At 34.5% G+C, this 21,709-nt stretch overlaps 1 protein-coding gene across 4 annotated transcripts in view; it reads right to left on the bottom strand.

Moving 5' to 3' along the window:
- The window catches only part of CDK13 (cyclin dependent kinase 13), a 122,510-nt gene that overhangs the window by 7,534 nt on the left and 93,267 nt on the right, over positions 1-21,709 (bottom strand). For 2 of the 4 annotated variants that reach the window (XM_070369341.1, XM_070369343.1), the window contains exons 8-12: positions 14,309-14,410; positions 14,139-14,216; positions 4,897-5,013; positions 4,190-4,321; positions 9-56 (exon numbers count right to left, since the gene is read on the bottom strand). In XM_070369341.1, coding sequence (XP_070225442.1) covers positions 9-56; positions 4,190-4,321; positions 4,897-5,013; positions 14,139-14,216; positions 14,309-14,410 — 477 coding nt within the window. The remainder of the gene's footprint in view (positions 1-8; positions 57-4,189; positions 4,322-4,896; positions 5,014-14,138; positions 14,217-14,308; positions 14,411-21,709) is intronic. The other 2 variants (XM_070369342.1, XM_070369344.1) reach the window with 1 other exon arrangement.

Genomic DNA, 21,709 nt, shown 5'->3' with positions numbered 1-21,709 from the left:
AGGCATACCTCTCAGTCATCTTACTATGATGCATTGCCTCAGCGTGTAAAAACCTCCTGGAGTAACAAACAAAGGGACAATTTGAAATATTGATATTGGGAAGCTTTAAGGCATCATAAACCTGCCAAAGACTTTGCTTTCTGTATTTGTGTGTGTGTGTGTGTGTCTGTATGTATGTGTATTGTAAGGTATGTAACCTTAGCCACTGTTGGGGTTATTCTGAATTCAGACATACTGCAGTACTGTCCTAAGGAGGCTAGAGTGATTTTATTTTTTCCATGCTGATGTTCAGAGAATGCATTGCTCTTGTGGGAGAGTCCCATAAGAATAAAGCAAAGAAACCCACTAAAAAGGGATTTTGTTCCCTTCCACAATTTAACGGTAAGAGATTTGTTATGGATGATCTCAACACTCGGAAAGATAAACATTACCCAACAAATAGTAATAGGTTAGTGATGCTATTACATGTACTGGGAATGTTTCCCGGACAACCTAATTTTTAATGTGCTCTTTTCTGAATGTTCAAATACAGGTTCAGGTACTTACTTACTGTGTCTCATAGGCAAGTAACTTGACCTCTGTGCCTCACTTTCCTTATCTTTAAAAACGGAGTTAACAAAACAATCTACCTTGTGGAGTAGAAGTAAATGTATGTTAACATATGTGAGCACCTAGACAGTGCCTTTCACACAGCAAGCATTATATTCATGTTTCATCATTCAGAAAGGTAGTTTCAAAGTATTTTGTATTTAATTATATCACAAAATATTTATTCCATTTACAGTTGATCATATTTATCTTATGAATTGTTTAAAGCCTTTTACTTGCTTTTAAGGAAAAATAAAATTATAGACTAGCTGCTAGCCTAATCCACTTTTTAGCAAAGTGCACTATTTCATTAAATACATTAAAAAAGTTTGACAGGATATCTAGTAAAATTAATGACATTTATTTTTAATACCATACTCATTTGATTATTCCTAAAAAGCTGTTAACAAGAGTTTAATACATACGCTATTTCCCAAAGGAATACCAATGCCTTTCTTTATAGTTCTCACCTTCACATTTTACAATTTTAACTACCATTACCATAAGAAAATAATAAAGAGATACGTTATACTATTTATATAGCCTTTTATTTAAATATTAGATCAATATCATAATTTCAACCTGACTGCTTTAGTGATTGATGTACCTAACAAAGATAAATCCCATAATTTATTACTGGTTGAATAGAATGTTCACCAAAATGTGTACTAACATGTTTATTTTTAATGGAAAAATATAGTCCAGTGTGTTCTGATAAAAATCAAATCAATTTAGGTTATGTGTTTGATAGTATGAACAGTTTCCTATTAGGTTATGTGGCAAATATTTTCCATAAATCAAATGGGATGCACCTACAGTTTCAACAATTCTGACAAAAGCATATATTTTTAATATGTAATAAGAAATACAATTTAACAAAAGTATTAATTGGTTAAGTAGCACTAAAATTACATGTTGACTTCCTAAGTGCAAATAAAAAGTAAAAAGTATAAGAAGTCATGTAATAAATATTGGTAAAGTTCTTTGGCTTATTCTTTCAAAATTTGAAAAAAATAAATGATTAATGACTGGTTAAGCAATCTTTTGCAAGTCATGTGGTTTCTAATTCTTTGCTGTCAAGAAAATTAGAGAAAGAATCTTGAATTGACATCTGAAAGATCATTAAAATAATTGTTGATGACAGAGCACTGTGATCTTGGGGACGTAATATGTAAGAAGTTCAAAAAACTCAGTGATTTAACTATGACAAAACTCCATCCGGTCTCAAATGCTTATTTTAAAAGGGTACTTACAAAATTTTTAAAATTACCATTAATGTGCAACTACATCTCATTCTAGAATATGTAACATTAATAAATAGATACGCAAATCACTTGAAAAAAATCTCAACTCTATTTCATTAAGGTTGCATCTCTGATAAAATGTACTGTTAGTTTATTTTCTTTTAACTAAAATATGCACTGCTGATTAAGAAGAAAGTGCTTCGTAGTCAGAGGAAATTTTTAAAAATTCCCACTCATATATATATACTTGTTTTAAAGAAGTACAACAGGGTCATCAATAAAATATTTTCAAGCATAAATATATGCTACATTAAAAACCTGCAGAAGCAATGTAAGTTCATACACACAAAAACCCAATGATGTCCAATTGTTGAAAAGTCTGTTCATACATTTCTAAGTGAATATTGATTAATATCAAATGTAAGGTATTTTGATTCCACTAGATACATTTACAAGATAACTACTGTATTTAAAAGTGTCTACAATTACACACTGAAAGTTGTATCTTTTGTACCTTGATTTTAAAAGTTTAGATGGCAGTTTAAAATGTGCTCAATCCAGTTTTACCAGAATTTTTTTGTGTGGACCACTTAAACCAAGATATCAATTTAGTACTACCAATAATGGGAGAAAAATTACATTACATTCCTCTTGATGTGATACAGCAGGAAATACATATCATCACCCTAAGTAGTATTCTTGCTAAAAAAAAAACCAAAAATATACTCCAATTACTGGTTACACTAGTTCTGATCATGAGGAAGTAATTAAATCCAGACTGTAGAATGCTTTACAAAATAGCTAGCTTATCAAAAATGTCAATGTCATAAAAGTCTTCCCTGGAGACTGAAGAGACATGACAACTAAATGAAATGTGTGAGCTTGGAATAAATTCTTCACCCAAATAACCAAACCAAAACAAAACAAACAAAAAACAGAGTATAAAGGCAATTATTGGGCCAACTAGAGAAATTTGAATATAAAATCTATTAGATATTTAAATGTTAAATTTCCTCTGTTTCATAATGATATTGTAGTTATACAGAATAAAGTCCTAATTCTTATACATAACATGGTGAATGTGAAATGTCATTTCCACAATAATCAAATAGTTCAGGAAAAAAGATAGTGATAAATATGTCCAAATATCAGTTGTGTTGAATCTAGATGAAGGATATATGAATGCTCATTGTATTATTCTATTTTTCTGTATAGAGTTGAAAATTTTCAAAATCAGAAGTTAAAAGGGGTACTAAAGCCAAAATTTCAAGACAGCTGACATATACTATAAAAAAAAAAAAATCCATGAAACAATTCAACAGTGAGTGATTCAGGTTCCTCAGCGTGTCAGATGATGGATCCTTTCTGCCTTTCAAAACATCTCACAAAGGCTATTTATATACAGTTCAATAAAAAACAAAGCCAAGTATGATGGATCTCACAGAACTGTAGTAAGACCAGTTTCATTAATTAAGTGGAAGAGTCAGGATTTGAACTCCAAAGCCCATGTTTGTTCACTCACAATATGCTAACTGTTATTACATGGACACACTTTGTTATTATAGGAACAGGTTTGCTTTTATGACACTCATCATCATTTTCAAAATTACTAACAAAATCTCTACAAACTTCCCATGTTCTATCAAGGAGAATGAAATGGACTGCTTTATCCCCTTCCCCAAATCAATCCTAGAGAAATTACAGGAACCACAAAGGAGTGAAAGAGTCAAGAACTCAGCCACTCTGACTCCCAAACTCTATGCATTTCCTGCCTCCCAACCCCACCACAGACAGTGAACTCATTCTATACAGGCTTTTGATACTAATATTCTTTCACTCAGTGGTAAGAATTTTCTATTGTATAGTCCGCTAAGGAGTATTTCAGAACCTCTTTTTGTTACAGAACTAACTCAAATTTGATAGCTGGCTTCACCCTTTACTAGATTTGTATTCTTGGGCAAGTTTCTTAACCTCTCTGAACCTGTTTGCATCTCTGTAAAATGGTGATAATAATACCCACTTCCTAAGATTATAAAGATTAATGTACTACATGAGAAATGCTTAGCATAGCACTCAGGATTTTAGCTACAGCAAGTAATATTGATAGAAGCAGTACTACAATAGCAGCAGCAGTGACTTTTTTTTAAGAGTTGAACTATATTAATAAAAATAGCTACAGGAAAGCTGCTTTTGCTGGTCTGATGTTTACCTGAACATTTGATGTGCAAATTATATGTACTACTGCTATCCTATTTATTCTTTTTCTTTTGACTTAACTAACCACATAATAGCTTGATAGTTCCATACAGATATTATTAAAATTGTCCACATTTTGCATATGGTAAAAAGTTACTTACTCTGGTGGAGGCATTTTTGAGGGTTCCACATCCCGTAGGAACTCACACTGAAGAGCCTGCTCTGCAGTGCAGCGCTTACTAGGATCCAAGGCGAGCATGTAATCAAATAAGTCTAGTGCGGCTGCAGGAATACTGGCATGAGAGGATTACAAAAGTCATGCGAGTTCTTTTGACTCAAGTTTAATGTTTCTGTAGGAGCTTAAAACACTAGCATTTTGTAACACATTTGCAACAGTTTATTCCAATAAGTTACAAATCTTCCTTTGAAGTAATGCTTATTTTTTACATAATTTTGTAAGTATTATCCTAAATAATTTGAAAACTGGCAAACAAGAGCATATTTATTACCCTATGGGCAATTTGCTGTTTTAACATTAACTAAAAACTGAACAGAATAGTTTCCTACAACAAAATAAAAAGCTGAATTCAAGTATCTTGAAAATGGTTTCATTAAAATTTTAAATGATATTGTTAAACTTCTCTCAGGTAAACACTAAATCAAACACACAACCCAAATAACTGATTTCATAAAGATGGTGAAATGCTTACTTGCATGTAGCAAAGGGACATTCAAAATTAAATGATATAGTAGAATTGTGATAGGTCTACCTTAGGTCAACAGAGGCTAGAATTACATTTAGAATTCTAAAGAAGTAACTTTGTAAAAAAATCAATGCAATATGGATGTTTAAGCATCCCCTTCTTACAAAACAAATTCTTCTCTTAACTTTCGACGATATTGCTTCTTTGGTTTCATGGTGTTGAAATACGGTAGTTTGATTACATCAGGCCACACTGCAGGACATGGACTCCCACATATACGGCTAAACAACACATAAAAAGAAGTACATCAATATAAACTACATCGAGAAAATAATACATACAAATGCTATACAAAACAACTCCTTTTTAAATATACAAAAGCTGAAGTTCTGATATAATGTATAAAAGTTTCATTAAATATTTTCGTCATCCCAAATAAACTGTTTAAAGAATTTCTTTTCAGTGAATGCTTTTAACACTCTATAAACATTCCAATTTCTAGAAAGAAAACCTTCATATTTGCAAAATCAAATCTTAAAGACACAGGTAATATTCAAAATATGTTGAGCATATTTTTAACCAAAATTTTAAATTTTTATACCAACTGAGGAACTAGAGTTTAGTATATGTATCCTCTGGTTTTGCAGGTACCTATCATTACCACTTCTCATTAATATAATGAAGCTTGCAATAACCGCAGAAAAGATTTCCTACACTGAAGACACTAACTAAACTGTATAGACTGCTGCTGAATTTGATCAACTAGAGAACACTAAAAGTCACATTCCTGAAACATGTTCTTCAATTTCAGTAGCACCTCTGATTTCAAGGTATTTAGAACTTTTAACTGCTTTACTCTCTGTATCTTGAAATCCCTCACTATTCTTATAGTAAGTCCTTCATAAACTAAAGAAATGCTGTTAACAGATAACTCTAGCTGGTAAACATTTTAAAATGCTTTGGTAGTTATGTGCTTAACTCAAGTATACTGAATCTCAAGAATAAATGTGTATCTTATATAAAATTACCAGCTGACCTTCATATACAAAAAGAAAAGGTCCATGCATCACTGACTTAAAAGTAAAAATATTCTACACATAAATACATGTACTAAGGTACAGAAGCAAGTGACAACTAAAGTTGCCATTCTTCAGCAGACCTTAAGATACTACATTAGAAACATTTATACCAGATGATGAGAGCATTTTTAAAGCTGTGTCACTGAAACTGCATTTTGTTTCAATACAGTTTATGATTTTTGTAAATCCAAGCTTTTAAGATCTTACTCTTCAATATGCCTATCTCTTCTTCCTTTCAACCTCATTCTCACAACCTCCTCAAAAGGAGAGAAGGCCAAACTCAGGAGCATGGTTCTCTATGATCGGGTCCCAAACTGTCTTCCTCATTCTCATCTTTCAACTCATCTCTCCACAGGCCAACCACTCCTCCATGTCTTTGTTCATACTCCTTCTTCCTAGATTCTACCTAGCTGAATCCTTTTCATTCCTGAAGATGCACATCAAAAGTAATCTATTTACAATGTTTTCTGTATCCTCGCTGCCCAGAATAGTCACTTTCTACATGCTCCTGATATCTTTTTATTTCTATTTATTTTAAAAGTAATCTGTTTATTTTCTGTATCCTCGCTGTCCAGAATAGTCACTTTCTACATGCTCCTGATTTCTTTTGACCCTATTTCATCCTGCTTTACATGTTAGTTGTTTACATGACTTTATCTTACTAAATTATGGTAAGAGAATCACTCTTGCACTTTCATATATTACATAAATATAAATAATCAATCCCTTGCAGATTGATCTGCACCGTAATAGAATTATAAAGTACACTGGAATAAAGAAAATGAAAGATACTTTAAACTACAGAAATATAAGAAAATGTACTTGAGTTAGAGAAGAGATACAGACTTTTGCCTACAACTCAAAGGATAAGTAAACAATAAACAGGAAAGGGAATAAGAGAAATATGTTACTGGCAAAGGTTAATGCACAGGCAAAGTCATGACAATAGCAAAGTATAACATTCGGGAGGCAGATCAACGAAAGTGGTATAGGTGGAGTTTGGGGCTACAGAGGTTTATTTGGAAACACAGACAGGGGTCACACAACAGTCTTATGAGGCAGCCTGCCTAACTACAATGAAGACAGACTTTGAAAACAAACTTTAGACCTAAACGCTATCTGTGTGATATTGGTGAAACTGTGCTGCTTAGAATCTGTTGCTCTTTTGTAAAATGGAGATTCATTTTATTTCAGAGCTGTGAAAGTAAATGATCTAGTATCTGGCTCATTAATAGCCTTATAATAGAAATCAGCTTCATTATCTCATACCTAAAGACTTCTATTTTATATATTCTGGGAAGATAGTTGACTGGGAAAGTTATCTAACTGGGAGCAGCATACAGGATGGAATACACATTCTAAGATAGGGAAAAATTTTAGAAATTAGGAAAGTAGACATGACAGCAACTGATAACTGCATTTTAGCAAAATCAGTGTCTGATAATCAATTAGCTATCCCTAAATCATTTCTGAAGACATTCTGAAATTCATCATATGCTAAATCCCTAAATATCTGAGATCTGTTATGGGAATCTATTTTGATCTGATTTATCTATTCTGATGTCAATATCACATGAAAGCTTTACATTTTTCTTAAGACAAACCCCCCTATGTACTCATTCCTCTAATTATCCTTTTCAGGATTTCCATACAGATGAATTGTAGAATCAATACCGTCACATTTCAAAAGAGAATCCTGTTGGGATTCAACACAGCTGCTCTGGATTAAAGAACTGTGATGTTTACAAAGCTTAATGTTTCAATTTTTATATTTCCTTTGGTTTTATACATGCATATCTCATTTTATTACACTTTACATTTTTTTATTTAAACAAATTTCAAGTTTGTGATAAGCTTGTGTCAGCAAGTCTACTGACACCATTTTTCCAACAGCATTTACTCACTTCATGTCTCTGCAATCACATTCTGGTAATTCTCACAGTATCTCAAATCCTCCTTCACAAGAAGTTCACAACTTGCTCAAGGCTCAAACGATGGTAGGCACTTTTAGCAATATAGTATTTTAAAATTAGGGCATATATACATAATACTATTGCATATCTAACAGACTATAGTGCAAATATAACTTCATATGCCTTGGGAAACCAAATAATCTGTGAGTCACTTTATTTTGATACTCACTTTATCGTGATAGTCTATAACCAAACCTGCAATAGCTCCAAAGTTTACTTGTATAAAGTTTTTCAATTAGATCTTGTGTTTCTTTTTATGGGGTTTAGTGTCATTTTTTGAATTTGTTCCTATCCCTATTATATTTCCTAAGCAATAATTAGAAGAGTTTTGTTAAAGGAAATGGTCAAAATGTGGCAAAAATTTTTTTAGAATGCCATCTGAGATCCTACGGTTCCTAATAGTTTTTTTAAATAGTTGTTTATTTGAGGCTTTCCAGGTCTATTATCATCACCTATAATCTGAATACATCTGTTATTTTTTCAAATATGTATTCTTCTTTATCATTATGATATGCTACATTATGTGGTAATTTCCAAAAAATGTTAAAATGCTAATGATGCTACACAATATTTGGTAATTTTTTGGTTTCTAATTTTAATGAGAGTACGTTATTGTTTACCAGTGGGAAGAATGAGAACTTCTGGTTTGAGAAATACAACACATGGTAAAGATAGTAACAGACAGATACAAATTCACACATACCTCCTGCTAAGCATTAATTTATTCCTTTTTACTTTGGGTTTAATTGTTGTGACTTTCAAATTTCAAAAGAATGCTTCTTTAGTTCTATCAGTTTGATTTTTAGAAACTCTACTGTAGCCATCATCTGCATTTTTTGACTTGGGTTACTAATACCATGAATTATATTAAGAGATCTTCTAATACCTAGTCATCCATACATTCAAAGGAACTTCCCTGGTGGCTCAGATGGTAAAAGCATCTGCCTACAATGCGGGAGACTTGGGTTTGATCACTGGGTTGGGAAGATCCCCTGGAGAAGGAAATGGCAGCCTATTCCAGTATTGTCGCCTGGAAAATCCCGTGGACAGAGGAGCCTGGCAGGCTGCAGTCCATGGGTCGCAAAGAGTCAGACACGACTGAGCAACTTCACTTTCACTTTCAATCAAAGTACAAGTTTTTAGCGTAATGCTGTATTCTACTTTTTAATTGGTCTACACCAGCAGTTTGCAAAAATGGGGTTCCCTAGACCCTTCAGGTGTCTGGTAGATCAAAGATACTTTTAAAACATTATTTACACTTTTCAATGTGCTGACTTTGCACTGATAGTATTAAGCCAATGGTATAAAACACTGGCACTTTAGCATGACTTGAGCCAGAGATGCCAGACTATTAGAAGTACATACTCATCAATACCACTTGATGGGGTGGGGAGGGTTGTCACTCAAGAATGCACTTGTTGAAGCAGGAAAAATTATTGTTATTAAATCCTTACACGTGAGTATGTATCTTATTAATATTCTTAGTAATGAAAGAGAAGATACTCATAAAGCACTTCTGCTGCACAAAAAAGTGACGATCTCTTAAGAAGCACTTGTACAATAATTTGAGTTGCAACCTGCTGCTTTTCTCATGAGCCACCATTTTTACCTACAAAAAGAACTATCAAACTATGGTCACTGACTTGGGTATCTGCCAGACATTTTCTTATACAGGAATGAAGTCAGCTTGTTACTTCAAGGAAGACAACTGCAGTGTTGTCAATTATAAAATTCAAGTTTTCAGGAGAAAAGTCAAGAATACTGAAAGACTTACGTCTGCACTGTAAACTTAAAAGCTTCAAAATAAATACCTAAAGGCTTTTCTAATGAGGTTAGTGTCATAACAAGAACTATAAAATGAAATGTTACATTTAGAAGATCTGCTCAATTCAGTGATCCAATATAGATTAAGTGACCCACACATAATGTTACAAAATCATCACGGGTAAAAGACCTATTCAGAGTGTAAGATACACCAATCTGTGGTTACAGACTGAATATTGCAAATAACCTGCTTAAAAAAAAAACTGCCACTCACTGCAATTTCAAGGAAGAATGAATATGCACACTTATTTGAAAAGACTACTGAAAACATCATATCACAGATGTTTATCCATATGTTTATTAAGCCAAACATGCAAAATTTATAAAAATGTAAAAACAATCTTATTCATTTCACCATTTATCTTAGTTTGGAAAAATATAAACTTTTTACAATTAAAATATTATGCTAACATATTGTTTTAAAAAGAATTAATAAATATTTTTAATTCTCAGTTTTAAATTTCAATACATTCCATCAACATAAACAAGCTCCTGGGATTTTTCACAATGTCTAACAGTGTAAAGAAGTTCTGAGACCAAAAAGATTAAGAAGTACAAGTCTACAGAATTCTTTATGCTACTGATTTATAAAAGTACACATGCTTCACTTTTTAAAATATGCAAATGTTCCCTCATTTCCAATATTCTGGAACAACCAAAGCCTATGCCTTTAAAGTTTTAAAAATTTTACCTGTGTGACCTGAGGCTTTGTGTATGTGTAGGGCAGGAGAGAGGGTAGATCCTTTTCATTCCAAATCTACTTTCTTCCATGATTAGTTTTTTATTCCCTAAGCAATATACATTGTGTGATATAAGGTTCTTTCACTGGCTGCCAGAACACCTAAGAGTTAAAAGTGTGACTCTCATGTAGAAACATTTTTGCCCTCGTTTATCCCTTTTTTGTCCCCACCTATGTTTTTCACTCTCTTTGCCATTACTTTTCAATTCAAGCCACTTATCACAGAATTTTTGTAATCTGCCTAAAACATTTTCTGGAATCAGGTGAAGTACAAATAACTTGACCACTACAGTGTAAAGCTTTTTAAGACAGATTCTGATTAGTATTACTATCCTTAATACATTTATATGTATTTGTTCAATGCAGACCCCAGAACTCATCATTCCTGAGGCTTCAGACTGGGGAAACATTCCAACATTACTGCAAGTAAGATAAGGGGACGAGTATGTATTAGCAAACTTACATTTATTTAATTTTTATAATCCTAAGCATATTTGTCCTGTTTTACTTGTGAAGAAAGAAACTTACAGATTATGGAACTTACCCTAAGTCACAAGAGCAGGAAGTAGCTGAGATGGCATTAGCACCAAGGATTGCATCATTCCAAAGCCCACCCCTTTCAATATATTCTGCTGCCTTCTTCAAATCAAGGAGACATGTCTCTTTTACCAGAAATGCCCCCTTTTCTTCATGTTTTAAAAATAATTAATGCTATAAAATCAAACTTGAAGCATTCTTTTTCATAATATAAATATTTGATATCTTACCAAAACCTAAAGACATTTTGAAATACATAAAGTAGAAAATAGTCCCCTCCCTAACCCCCTCACAAGCCCATGTTCAGATTAACAGATCCAGACTCTTCTGATATGTTTAATTTGTCTCCTGTATATGGGATCAAACCAATCACAGTTTCTGTAAAATTTATCTTCTCATGTGACAATGTTGCATCTCCATGTCAGGATCTCCAGATCTACTACCTCCTTTTTAATAACTGTAAAGTATGCCACTAACGGAATGAACTTTCTGTTTCCCATTAATTGACCTAACATGTTCACAAGATAATCCAAACACACTCATGTCTGAAGATCATGACTTTTCTGTTGACTCAGATCTCTACTCAAATGATACCTCATGAAATTTTCTCTGGTACCATATACACTACCTTCTATTGCTTTCTACCCCCTTACACTTATCACCACCTGATACATTTTATTCTTTGTTTTCTTTCTGTCTCCCCCAACAAGAAAGCAGAAAAGGATGTGTGCCAGTTACTAGGCACTGGAGATACAATCCCCACCTCTGCTGTATCCTCAGTACCTAGTAACTGGTACATAATCAGCACTCAATAAATACTGTTGAATTAACTCCTTGATTTGAAATGTCCTCTGTATTATATTTTAAGGTCCATATGAACTTTCTTTACTTCTGAATTTACCATATAATTCCACTGATTCATCTATGGTATCTTGTGCCAGCACAAAATACTTTTAGTTACTAAAATTTGGTTTTAACATATGATATGCCAAATTGTCCCTCTTTTTAAAAAAATTTTCCTGGTTACTTTCAGGTTCATCCCTCCAGATAAAATCAATCAGTATTCAAAAAACATCCTCTGAAATTCTCATTAGGACTATAATGACTACTAGAGGATGAACCGCCATCTTAAAAAAAAAAAAAGGAAAGCTTCCTAGCCAAAAATAAGATATCCCTCTCCAACACTTACTCAAATCTTCTTTAACATTGTAGGTGAAACTGGTTAATATTTGTAAATAATCTTTAAAAGCTATTTCTTTTAAGCTATTTCTTTCAGAATATATGTATTAGTATATATACCTCTACTGAGTTCACTTTTCTAATACTACCAGTTAACTTATCAGTGCCTCTAAAACACTCTTAAAATAATAATACCACAAGTTAACTTTTTCTAATTCTTATCTTTGCTTCTAGTATTTTACCACTAAACATGATTTATTCAATTTGTGATACATACTTTTATCACAGTAAAGAAATATGCCTCTATACTTAATTAGGAGTTTATAATTTCAGCAAATGTCTATTCAACAGCTATTAAGATAAACACACTATTTTTTGTCTGTTAAAATGATGAATTATAATAAAGGAATACCTAAAGATAAAACATTCTTGTATTTTTAGGATGACCCTACTTGACTCTGTAATTTTTAATAAAACATTAGATACCACAGGCTAATCAGTTCTTTTAGAATTTTTATATTAATGTCCTGTAGAAATTACTCAGACTTTCTTCATTAATTTTTGGTGTTTGTGTCATAGTAACTAAAAGCTCCAGGAAGTTTTATTTCCCACATAGTATAGAGAATGAATAGCTTCTAAGACAAAACTACTTAGATTCAAATCTCAATTTTGCCACTTGCTAGTTTAGTTGTATGACTTTGAACAAATTCTTCACCTCTATAAAGTTCAGTTTTCTTAATTATAAAGACAAGACACAACTGAAGTAATTCAGGTGAATTCTTAGAACAATATTTGCATCATGTATAAACTAAATAAATAGCAACATCATTGATAGAAGCCTAGTATGCAATCCAATTAGGAACAATATTTGGCTAATAGAAAAAAATGGGTTAGAAGAAATCACTACCAAAAGAAAAAGAAAGGTACACAGATACATGATTTAAAGATTTTATTTTAACTAAAAACATATAAATGTATATTTCCCAATGTTCTGACACAGAGCCATGGCCTTCTCTTTTAAGAAAGGATTCACTGAATGGGGTTCTACATTAGCTTTCTTGCACAAACCACAGCCATAACATATCATCAAGAATTCTAAGCCATCTGATTATTGAATTATTCTAAATTTGTAAGACTTTTCTTTCTTACAGTACCCTGCACATACCTAAATAATTTAATAGCAATGTTGTTAAGTCTTTGCAAAGCACATCTGTCCATAATTGAACAACATATGTACAATAATAGAATATTTGTATACAAAACTGGAAACAACTCCCTCTTGATCATTGTACTCTTCAACTGCTGGAATAAATACATAGTCTTAAGAAGAGAGTGTTAAGCTACTAACTGCAAATATTCAGTGCGCTATGTTATCAAGCTAGTAGTATTTACAGATGGAATGGAGAGCACTAATGAGTCCACTAAGTCTGCTAAAGGGAAAACTGATAGTATATGGGTATTTTTGTGTCTCATACTAATCTTTCCTAAAAATTCTCAGCCATATTTTCAAACACTCATCCAAATCTTACAAGTTGCGAATTAATATTACTATAAATAAGAAAACCAAAGCTGTTTTTTTTTTAATTTATTTAAAATATTAGATGAAGAGAAAGATGACTACCCTATGACCAAGGTCCTACAATAGGCTTCAAATAATGAAGACATATGCTAGTGAGTACATGAATGTATTTCAGTGTGTGCATACATATACAGATACATATAAACATGTATGCATATACGTATATAAAAGAGTATTTCTTTCTAATATCCCCAAACATTAACTCTTCCATATGCCACACTCTGAAAAACAGAATCTACCATTCATTCTCTCCTCCTTCATATTTACTCCTCCTTCCCAGTCTTATTTTTAGGGCCTCGAACATGTTAATTTAATCACAAAACATTTATGGACTTTAAGATCCTTAATTTTACTAGAACAATCATCAGAGTGCCTGTAACATAGTCTCTCCTCCTTTCAGCACTCACTTATCTTTAAATAGAAACGTGATGTTTGCCTAGAAACATAAGCCTGAAAATTTTTTAATTTCCTACAGATATTACAATCACAAGCTTACCTTATTAATTCTAGTTGTGCAAGCTCCTGATTTGCTTGAAATATAGGTTTTTTAGTGAAGAGTTCACCAAGGATACATCTAACAGGAAAAAACAACCATGATTATCAAAAGGTATGATTTCACTTAATTATCAAAAGTTTCAAATTAATTATTCAGGAAATCTATCTTACCCACAGCTCCACACATCGATAGCTGGTGTATACCTTTCTTCTCCCAGCAGCAGTTCAGGTGGACGGTACCACAAAGTGATGACTTTGTTTGTATATGGCCGACTAAAAAACAGAGAAAGCACTCTTTAGACTTAATATGTGTTAGAATAAGAGAAATTCTCTTTGTTGGTGCTGCTGTTTACTCATTAAGTTGTGTCCAGCTCTTGCAACCCCATGGACTGGAGACGGCCAGGCTCCTCTGTCCATGGAATTCTCCAAGCAAGAATACTGGAGTTGCCATTTCCTTCTCCAGGGAATCTTCTCAGTCTCTTCCCAAGGATCGAGCCTGCAATTCCTACATTAACAGGTGGATTCTTTACCACTGGACCACCAGGGAAGCCCCTGAAATTCTCTTAAGAAATATTATTTGGCCAATCAAAACCATCCTACAATCCTAACTAAAACCATTTTCATCTGCCTGCATACATGCTATGACATCTAACATAGGATCATAAAATAGATCCAAAAGCAATGTAATTAACTGAAAAATTCAGTCAAGTATTAAAAAAAAAAGGCACCTTGTTTTAACTGTAATATGGTCAAAGAAAGATCTATATATCAACATAACTGTTGGCAGATTGATCTTCATCAAATCTGGCAAATTACTAATGTGTGGCAAGATACAGTTCAAACTGTAACCACCTAACAAAAGTTTTCAACTGGGCATACTTTCCATTGACAATATTTTATTTATTTTAACCCATTTTGGTATGTGAATAGAAAGTACAGACAGGTAAACTGTAGTTGAGTTCAGTTCAGTCGGTCAGTCGTGTCCAACTCTTTATGATCACACCGACTACAGCACACCAAGCTTCCCTGTCCATCACCAACTCCTGGAGTTTGCTCAAACCCATGTCCATTGAGTCGGTGATGCCATCCAACCATTTCATCCTCTGTCGTCCCCTTCTCCTCCTGCCTTCAATCTTTCCCAGCATCAGGGTCTTTTCCAATAAGTCAGTACTTTACATCAAGTGGCCAGAGTACTGGAGTTTCAGCTTCGGCATCAGTCCTTGCAATGAATATTCAGGACTGATTTCCTTTAGGATAGACTGGTTGGATCTCCTTGCAGTCCAAGTGACTCTCAAGAGCCATTCTCCAACACCACAATTCAAAAGCATCAATTCTTCAGCACTCAGCTTTGTTTATGATCCAACTCATACATCCATACATGACTACTAGAAAAACCATAGCTTTGACTGGGTGGACCATTATTGGCAAAGCATTTATAATATGCTGTCTAGGTTTCTCAGATTTTCTACCAAGGAACAAGTGTCTTTTAAAATTTCATGGCTGCAGTCACCATCTGCAGTGATTTTGGAGCCCAAGAAAACAAAGTCTCTCACTGCATCCATTGTTTCCCCATCTATTTGCCATGAAGTGATGGCACCAGATACCGTGATCTTAGTTTTTTGAATATGGAGTTTAAAGCCAACTTTTTCACTCTTTCGCTTTCATCAAGAGGCTCTTTAGTTCATCTTCGCTTTCTGCCATAAGAGCAGTGTCATCTACGTATCTGAGGTTATTGATATTTCTCCCAGCAATCTTGATTCCAGCTTGTTGCTTCATCCAGGCCAGCATTTCACATGATGTACTCTGCATATAATTTAAATAAAACAGGGGACATATACATCCTTGATGTAATTCTTTCTCAGTTCACAACCAGTCTGTTGTTCCATGTCCGGTTCTAACTGGTGCTTCTTGACCTGCATACAGATTTCTCAGGAGGTAGGTCAGGTGGTCTGGTATTCCCACCTCTTTAAGAATTTTCCATAGTTTGTTGGATCCACACAGTCAAAGGCTTTGGCATAGTCAAATAAAGCAGTAGTAGATGTTTTTCTGGAACTCTCTTGCTTTTTCTATGATCCAATGGATATTGGCAATTTGATCTCTGGTTCCTCTGCCTTTTCTAAATCCAGTTTGAACATCTGGAAGTTACGGTTCATGTACTGTTGAAGCCTGGCTTGGAGAATTTTGAGCATTACTTCACTAGTGTGTGAAATGAGCGTCATTGTGCAGTAGTTTGAACATTCTTTGGCACTGCCCTTCTTTGGGATTGGAATGAAAACTGACCTTTTCCAGTCCTGCAGCCACTGCTGAGTTTTCCAAATTTGCTGGCATATTGAGTGCAGCACTTTCATGGCATCATCTTTTAGTATTTGAAATAGCTCAACTGGAATTCCATCACCCCCACTAGCTTTGTTCGTAGTGATGCTTCCTAAGGCCCACTTGACTTCACATTCCAGGATATCTGGTTCTAGGTGAGTGATCACACCATCGTGGTTATCTGGGTCATTTCTGTGTATTCCTGCCACCTGTTCTTAATCTCTTCTGCTTCTGTTAGGTCCATACAATTTCTGTCCTCTACTGTGCTCATCTTTGCAAGAAATGTTCCCTTGGGATCTCTAATTTTCTTGAAGAGATATCTAGTCTTTCCCATTCTATTGTTTTCCTTTATTTCTTTGCACTGATCACTGAGGAAGGCTTTCTTATCTGTCCTTGCTATTCTTTGGAACTCTGCATTCAGATGGGTATATCTTTCCTTTTCTCTTTTGCCTTTAGCATCTCTTCTTTTCACAGCTATTTGTAAGGCCTCTTCAGACAACCGTTTTGCCATTTTGCATTTCTTTTTTGGGGGGATGATCTTGATCACTGTTCTCCTGTACAATGTCATGAACCTCCAGTTCTTCAGGCTCTCTGTCTATCAAATCTAATCCCTTGAATCTATCTGTCACTTCCACTGTATAATGGTAAGGGATTTGATTTAGATTATACCTGAATGGTCTAATGGTTTTCCCTACTTTCTTCAATTTATGTATGAATTTGGCAATAAGGAGTTCATGATCTCAGCTACAGTCAGCTCCTCGTCTTGTTTTTGCTGACTGTACAGAGCTTCTCCATCTTCAGCTGCAAAGAATATAATCAATCTGATTTCAGTATTGACAATCTGCTGATGTCCATGTGTAGAGTCGTCTCTTGTATTGTTGGTAAGGGGTGTTCTCCTATGACCAGTGTGTTCTCTTGGCAAAACTCTGTTAGCCTTTGCTCTGTTTCATTTTGTACTCCAAGGCTAAACCTGCCTGTTAACTCCAGGTATCTCTTGACTTCCTACTTTTGCATTCCAGTCCCCTATGATGAAAAAAACATCTTTTTTGGGTGTTAGTTCTAGAAGGTCTTGTAGGTCTTCAAAAACTGTTCAACTTCAGCTTATTCGGCATTAGTGGTTGGAGCATACACTTGGATTACTGTGACACTGAATGGCTTGCTTTGGAAATGAAGAGACATCATTCTGTCATTTTTGAGACTGCACCCAAGTACTGCATTTCAGACTCTTGTTGACTATGAGGGCTACTCCATTTATTCTAAGGGATGCTTGACCACAGTAGTAGATATAATGGTTATCTGAATTAAATTTGCCCACTCCAGTCCATTTTAGTTCATGATTCCTAAAATGTAGATGTTCACTCTTGCCATCTCCTGTTTGACCACTTCCCAATTTACCTTGATTCATGGACCTAATGTTCCAGGGTTCCTATGCAATATTGCTCTTTACAGCATCGGACTTTACTTCCATCACCAGTCACATCCACAAATGGGTGTTGTTTTTGCTTTGGCTCTACTTCTTCATTCTTTCTAGAGTCATTTCTCTACTCTTCTCCCGTAGCTTACTGGGCACCTACTGACCTGGGGCTCTTCATCTTTCAGTGTAATATCTTTTTGCCTTTTCATACTGTTCATGGGGTTCTCAAGGCAAGAATACTGAAGTGGTTTGCTATTGCCTTCACCAGTGAACCACATTTTGTGAGAAGTCTCTTGCTATGACCCATCCGTCTTGGGTGGCCCTACACAGCATGGCACATAGTTTCATTGAGTTAGACAAGGCTATGGTCCATAAGATCAGTTTGGTCAGTTTTCTGTGATTTTGATTTTCATTGTCTGCCCTCTGATGGATAAGGATAAGAGGCTTATGGAAGCTTCCTGATGGGAGAGACTGACTGCAGGGGAAACTGAGTCTTGTTCTGATGCCTGGGACCATACTCAGTAAATATTTAATCCAATTTTCTGTTGATAGGCGGGGCTGTGTTCTCTCTCCAAATCAGGTTTATTCTGTAAAGAACCACTGGCAATAGGTGAGAGACTTTATCATCTTCTAACAATGAACACATATATATGTGTCTTCATACACATACACATATATCATATACATCTTTAGATCAATTCTAAACTTCTCTTTCTTTCCAGATAGCCTCCAAATCACAAGAACACAAAAGCTATATCAGGAAATTCCCCAGAACGGCTGTATTCCAAGCCAGGCCACCTGAGGTTGGCTTAAACTTGGACCAGTTTGGGAAAGGATAAAAAGGAGCATATAATTTACAAAGCAATTCCCTCTTGCCATCTTGTAGGTCTGAAGTTCCAAGCAGCCTGCTTCCACACAGCCAAATTTCTCCAAATAATTTAAACATTTATACTATAAGGCATTGATCTAGACATCACAGCATTACCACAGTTAGGACTATAAAGCCAGGAAAACAGAATACTTGACCTTGTGAAAACAGAGAAGATAGTCTGTTTTCAACAGCCAACAAGCATTAGATTTTTCTAACATTACTAAATTATCTTCCTTAGTGATTTTTGCTTGTTTTTACTAGCATCACTTCGTATAATAAGGAAGTCTCTTAAACTCTAGATATTCTAATTAAGCTGGATTTAACCATTTAAAAATATGTTCACCTCTTGATGTCCTACCTCCTTTTAAATTTGAAGTGCCTTCCCATTTTACTCGCACTCAAACCTATACCTCCTTTAAAACACAGTGAAAGATCCGTCTCCATAAGGTCTAATCTCGTTTTAACAAGAGACTTATTCTTAAAGAGAGATTCATTTTCATATTCTTAAACTTACACCATACTTACCATTGTATTGAACTATTTTGTTTTCTCTATGTTCCAAGAAAGTCGAAAGGCCTCAGAGAGCATTCTTTATTATGAACCCCACAAACTAAGCCCAGAACGGTGCTGGACATAGGGAAGACCTTTTAATGTATATGGCCCCAACTTTAGGTGACATACAAGAATTAGCTGGTGGCAGAGGGGAGGCAAAGTATTAGAAAAATATGATAAGTAGTTTTCTAAAACATTTCAAGGGTCTGTGAGCATATGAAACCTGTGGTCTTGTTATTAAGGTACAACTAGTCTCAAGAAAAATGTTTAATTAAAATGGCCAAGTAAATAGTTAACCTTTAATCTTTTCATGTTTAGAAATGTTTTTATATTTAAAAAAATAAAAGGGTGAAATATGTGGAAAGATTATACAAATTAAGGTTAGTAAAGTTCATATTTAAATGAAAGATTATTTTACATAGTTTAAAAAGAAACAATAGATCCAAAATGGGTCTGTTACTTGTGTAAACCCCACACCAGCAAACCAAGACTTAATATCTAACCTAATTGCAGGTTCAAGCCATCCCAGAAACTTCATCTTAATCAATCAGTCTGGAATTTCCTGGTCAGCACTAGTGAGGTAATCTGTCACATAGACAACCCCACCATCCCTTAAAGGAAAACAACCTTGCTACAACCAATCTGCTTTCTGCTAGTATAACTTCCTTGTCCCTACCCCCTCTGCCTTTAAAAATCTTCCATTTTGTATAGATCTTTGGAGCTCCTTTCTACTTGCTAGATGGGATGCTGCCTGATTCATCAAGTGCTTAATAAGCCAACTAGATCTTCAAATTTACTCAGTTGAATTTTGCTTTTTAACAATACTATATAACAAGTTCTAGGCAACATTCAGAAACAGTCATCTTTAGCAGTTAAAATTAGAGTAGTTCACTTTTTTATTAACTCATCAAAATCAGAAGTGAAAATATTTATTTTCACTTGAAAAATATTTACATACTCAAAAATGATTAACAGAGACTAGTGGAATATACTTCCAGGTACATAGCAAAAGAATTTAATGTATACTAATTAGCAGCTTTTCCAAATATATCCAAATATTTAGTTGCTGTCAAAAGAAAAATTACAACTATGTAAATACTGGAAACATTTAACTGTAATATCTGACATAGAAAGTTCAATTTTAAAACACTAGTATAATCTATATTGTGAAAATTCTTTCTTCATGAAGTAAATATTGAAACTGATGTATACATTTTATAAAACAAAGTACCATCCGCATTTCTCTTTACATTCAATTAAGTATCAACAGAACAGAGATCAAAGGTTATCAGTAGTAGATTCCAACACTGCCCTTAAGACTGGGGACCTCAGGGGCCTTTTGATGTGGTTATGGTCTTCCCGACCCTACTGCCCCACAAGCGTCACTGTACTTCTAACAGAGCCAAGTACTGCTCTAACGGTGTATCCCCAGGCTGGCAGGCAGCTCGGTCTTCTGTCTGGTCTAAACAGGTAAAAGCTAAGGCAGATGATCAGAGCAAGATTTTAGGCCCTTGATGTGTTTAGAGATCCTGGATAATCCAAGTAAATTTCACAAACCATAGTTGATAACTTTGTTAAAGATACTCTTAAAAAATGAAAAAAGAAATCGCATAAAGGGAAATAACTAAATAAGCTCTAAAATACTTCACTTTTCCAACAATAAAGTCTACACTTAATTCTTTTAGAGCATAACTTATATGAGGAAAACATGGAAAGAGTTCAGCTAAGTAAATTCACTGTATGACCAAATGTCATGTATCCTTCAGAATCTACTACATAAACACTTACCAAAATTACAAAAGAAATCTGGGACCTATTTCTAATACTAACCCTGCTTCTAAAGTCAAAAACCCAGGAGTCCTCTTTGATTCTCTTTTCCGTCAAATCTCATATCTAATGTATCAACAACTCTGTCAACTCTACAACCGAATAGATCCTAAATCCAACCATTTCCCACAATTTCAAGGAAATCTCAGTCACTGCTCACTTTGAGTATGAGCCACTATTATCTTTTCTCTGGTACTCCTACAACAGTCTCTTAACTAGTTTCCCTGCCTCCATTTCTAGCCTTCTTCCCCCATTTTTATGGTTTTTAAGCATAAAACCAGGTCATATCAGTCAGCTGCTTAAACTGTCCAGTGATTTTCCACGGTAATTAAATAAAATTTAAACTTTATCTCCAGTGATAAGACTGTAACCTGGAGTACCTGTTACACTGGGAAACATCTTGGCCCCTTAACTTTGCAAGTCTGTTTCCAGGCCTTGCAGGTGCTGAGTTCCTTCTATTTGGAATGTTATCTGCCTAGATCTTCATTACGTTATTCTCTTCTCATCCCTCTGGTCTTAGCTCATTTTTACTTCACAAAGACTTCTATCCTACTATTTTAGCTAAAATTACCCTAGCACCCCCCACCCACCGCCA

The sequence above is a fragment of the Bos mutus genome, chromosome 4 (assembly GCF_027580195.1).
Source record: "Bos mutus isolate GX-2022 chromosome 4, NWIPB_WYAK_1.1, whole genome shotgun sequence".
NCBI lineage: Eukaryota > Metazoa > Chordata > Mammalia > Artiodactyla > Bovidae > Bos > Bos mutus.
The sequence above is the reverse complement of the archived record's forward strand: the minus strand, read 5'-3'. Positions and strand labels throughout refer to the sequence as shown.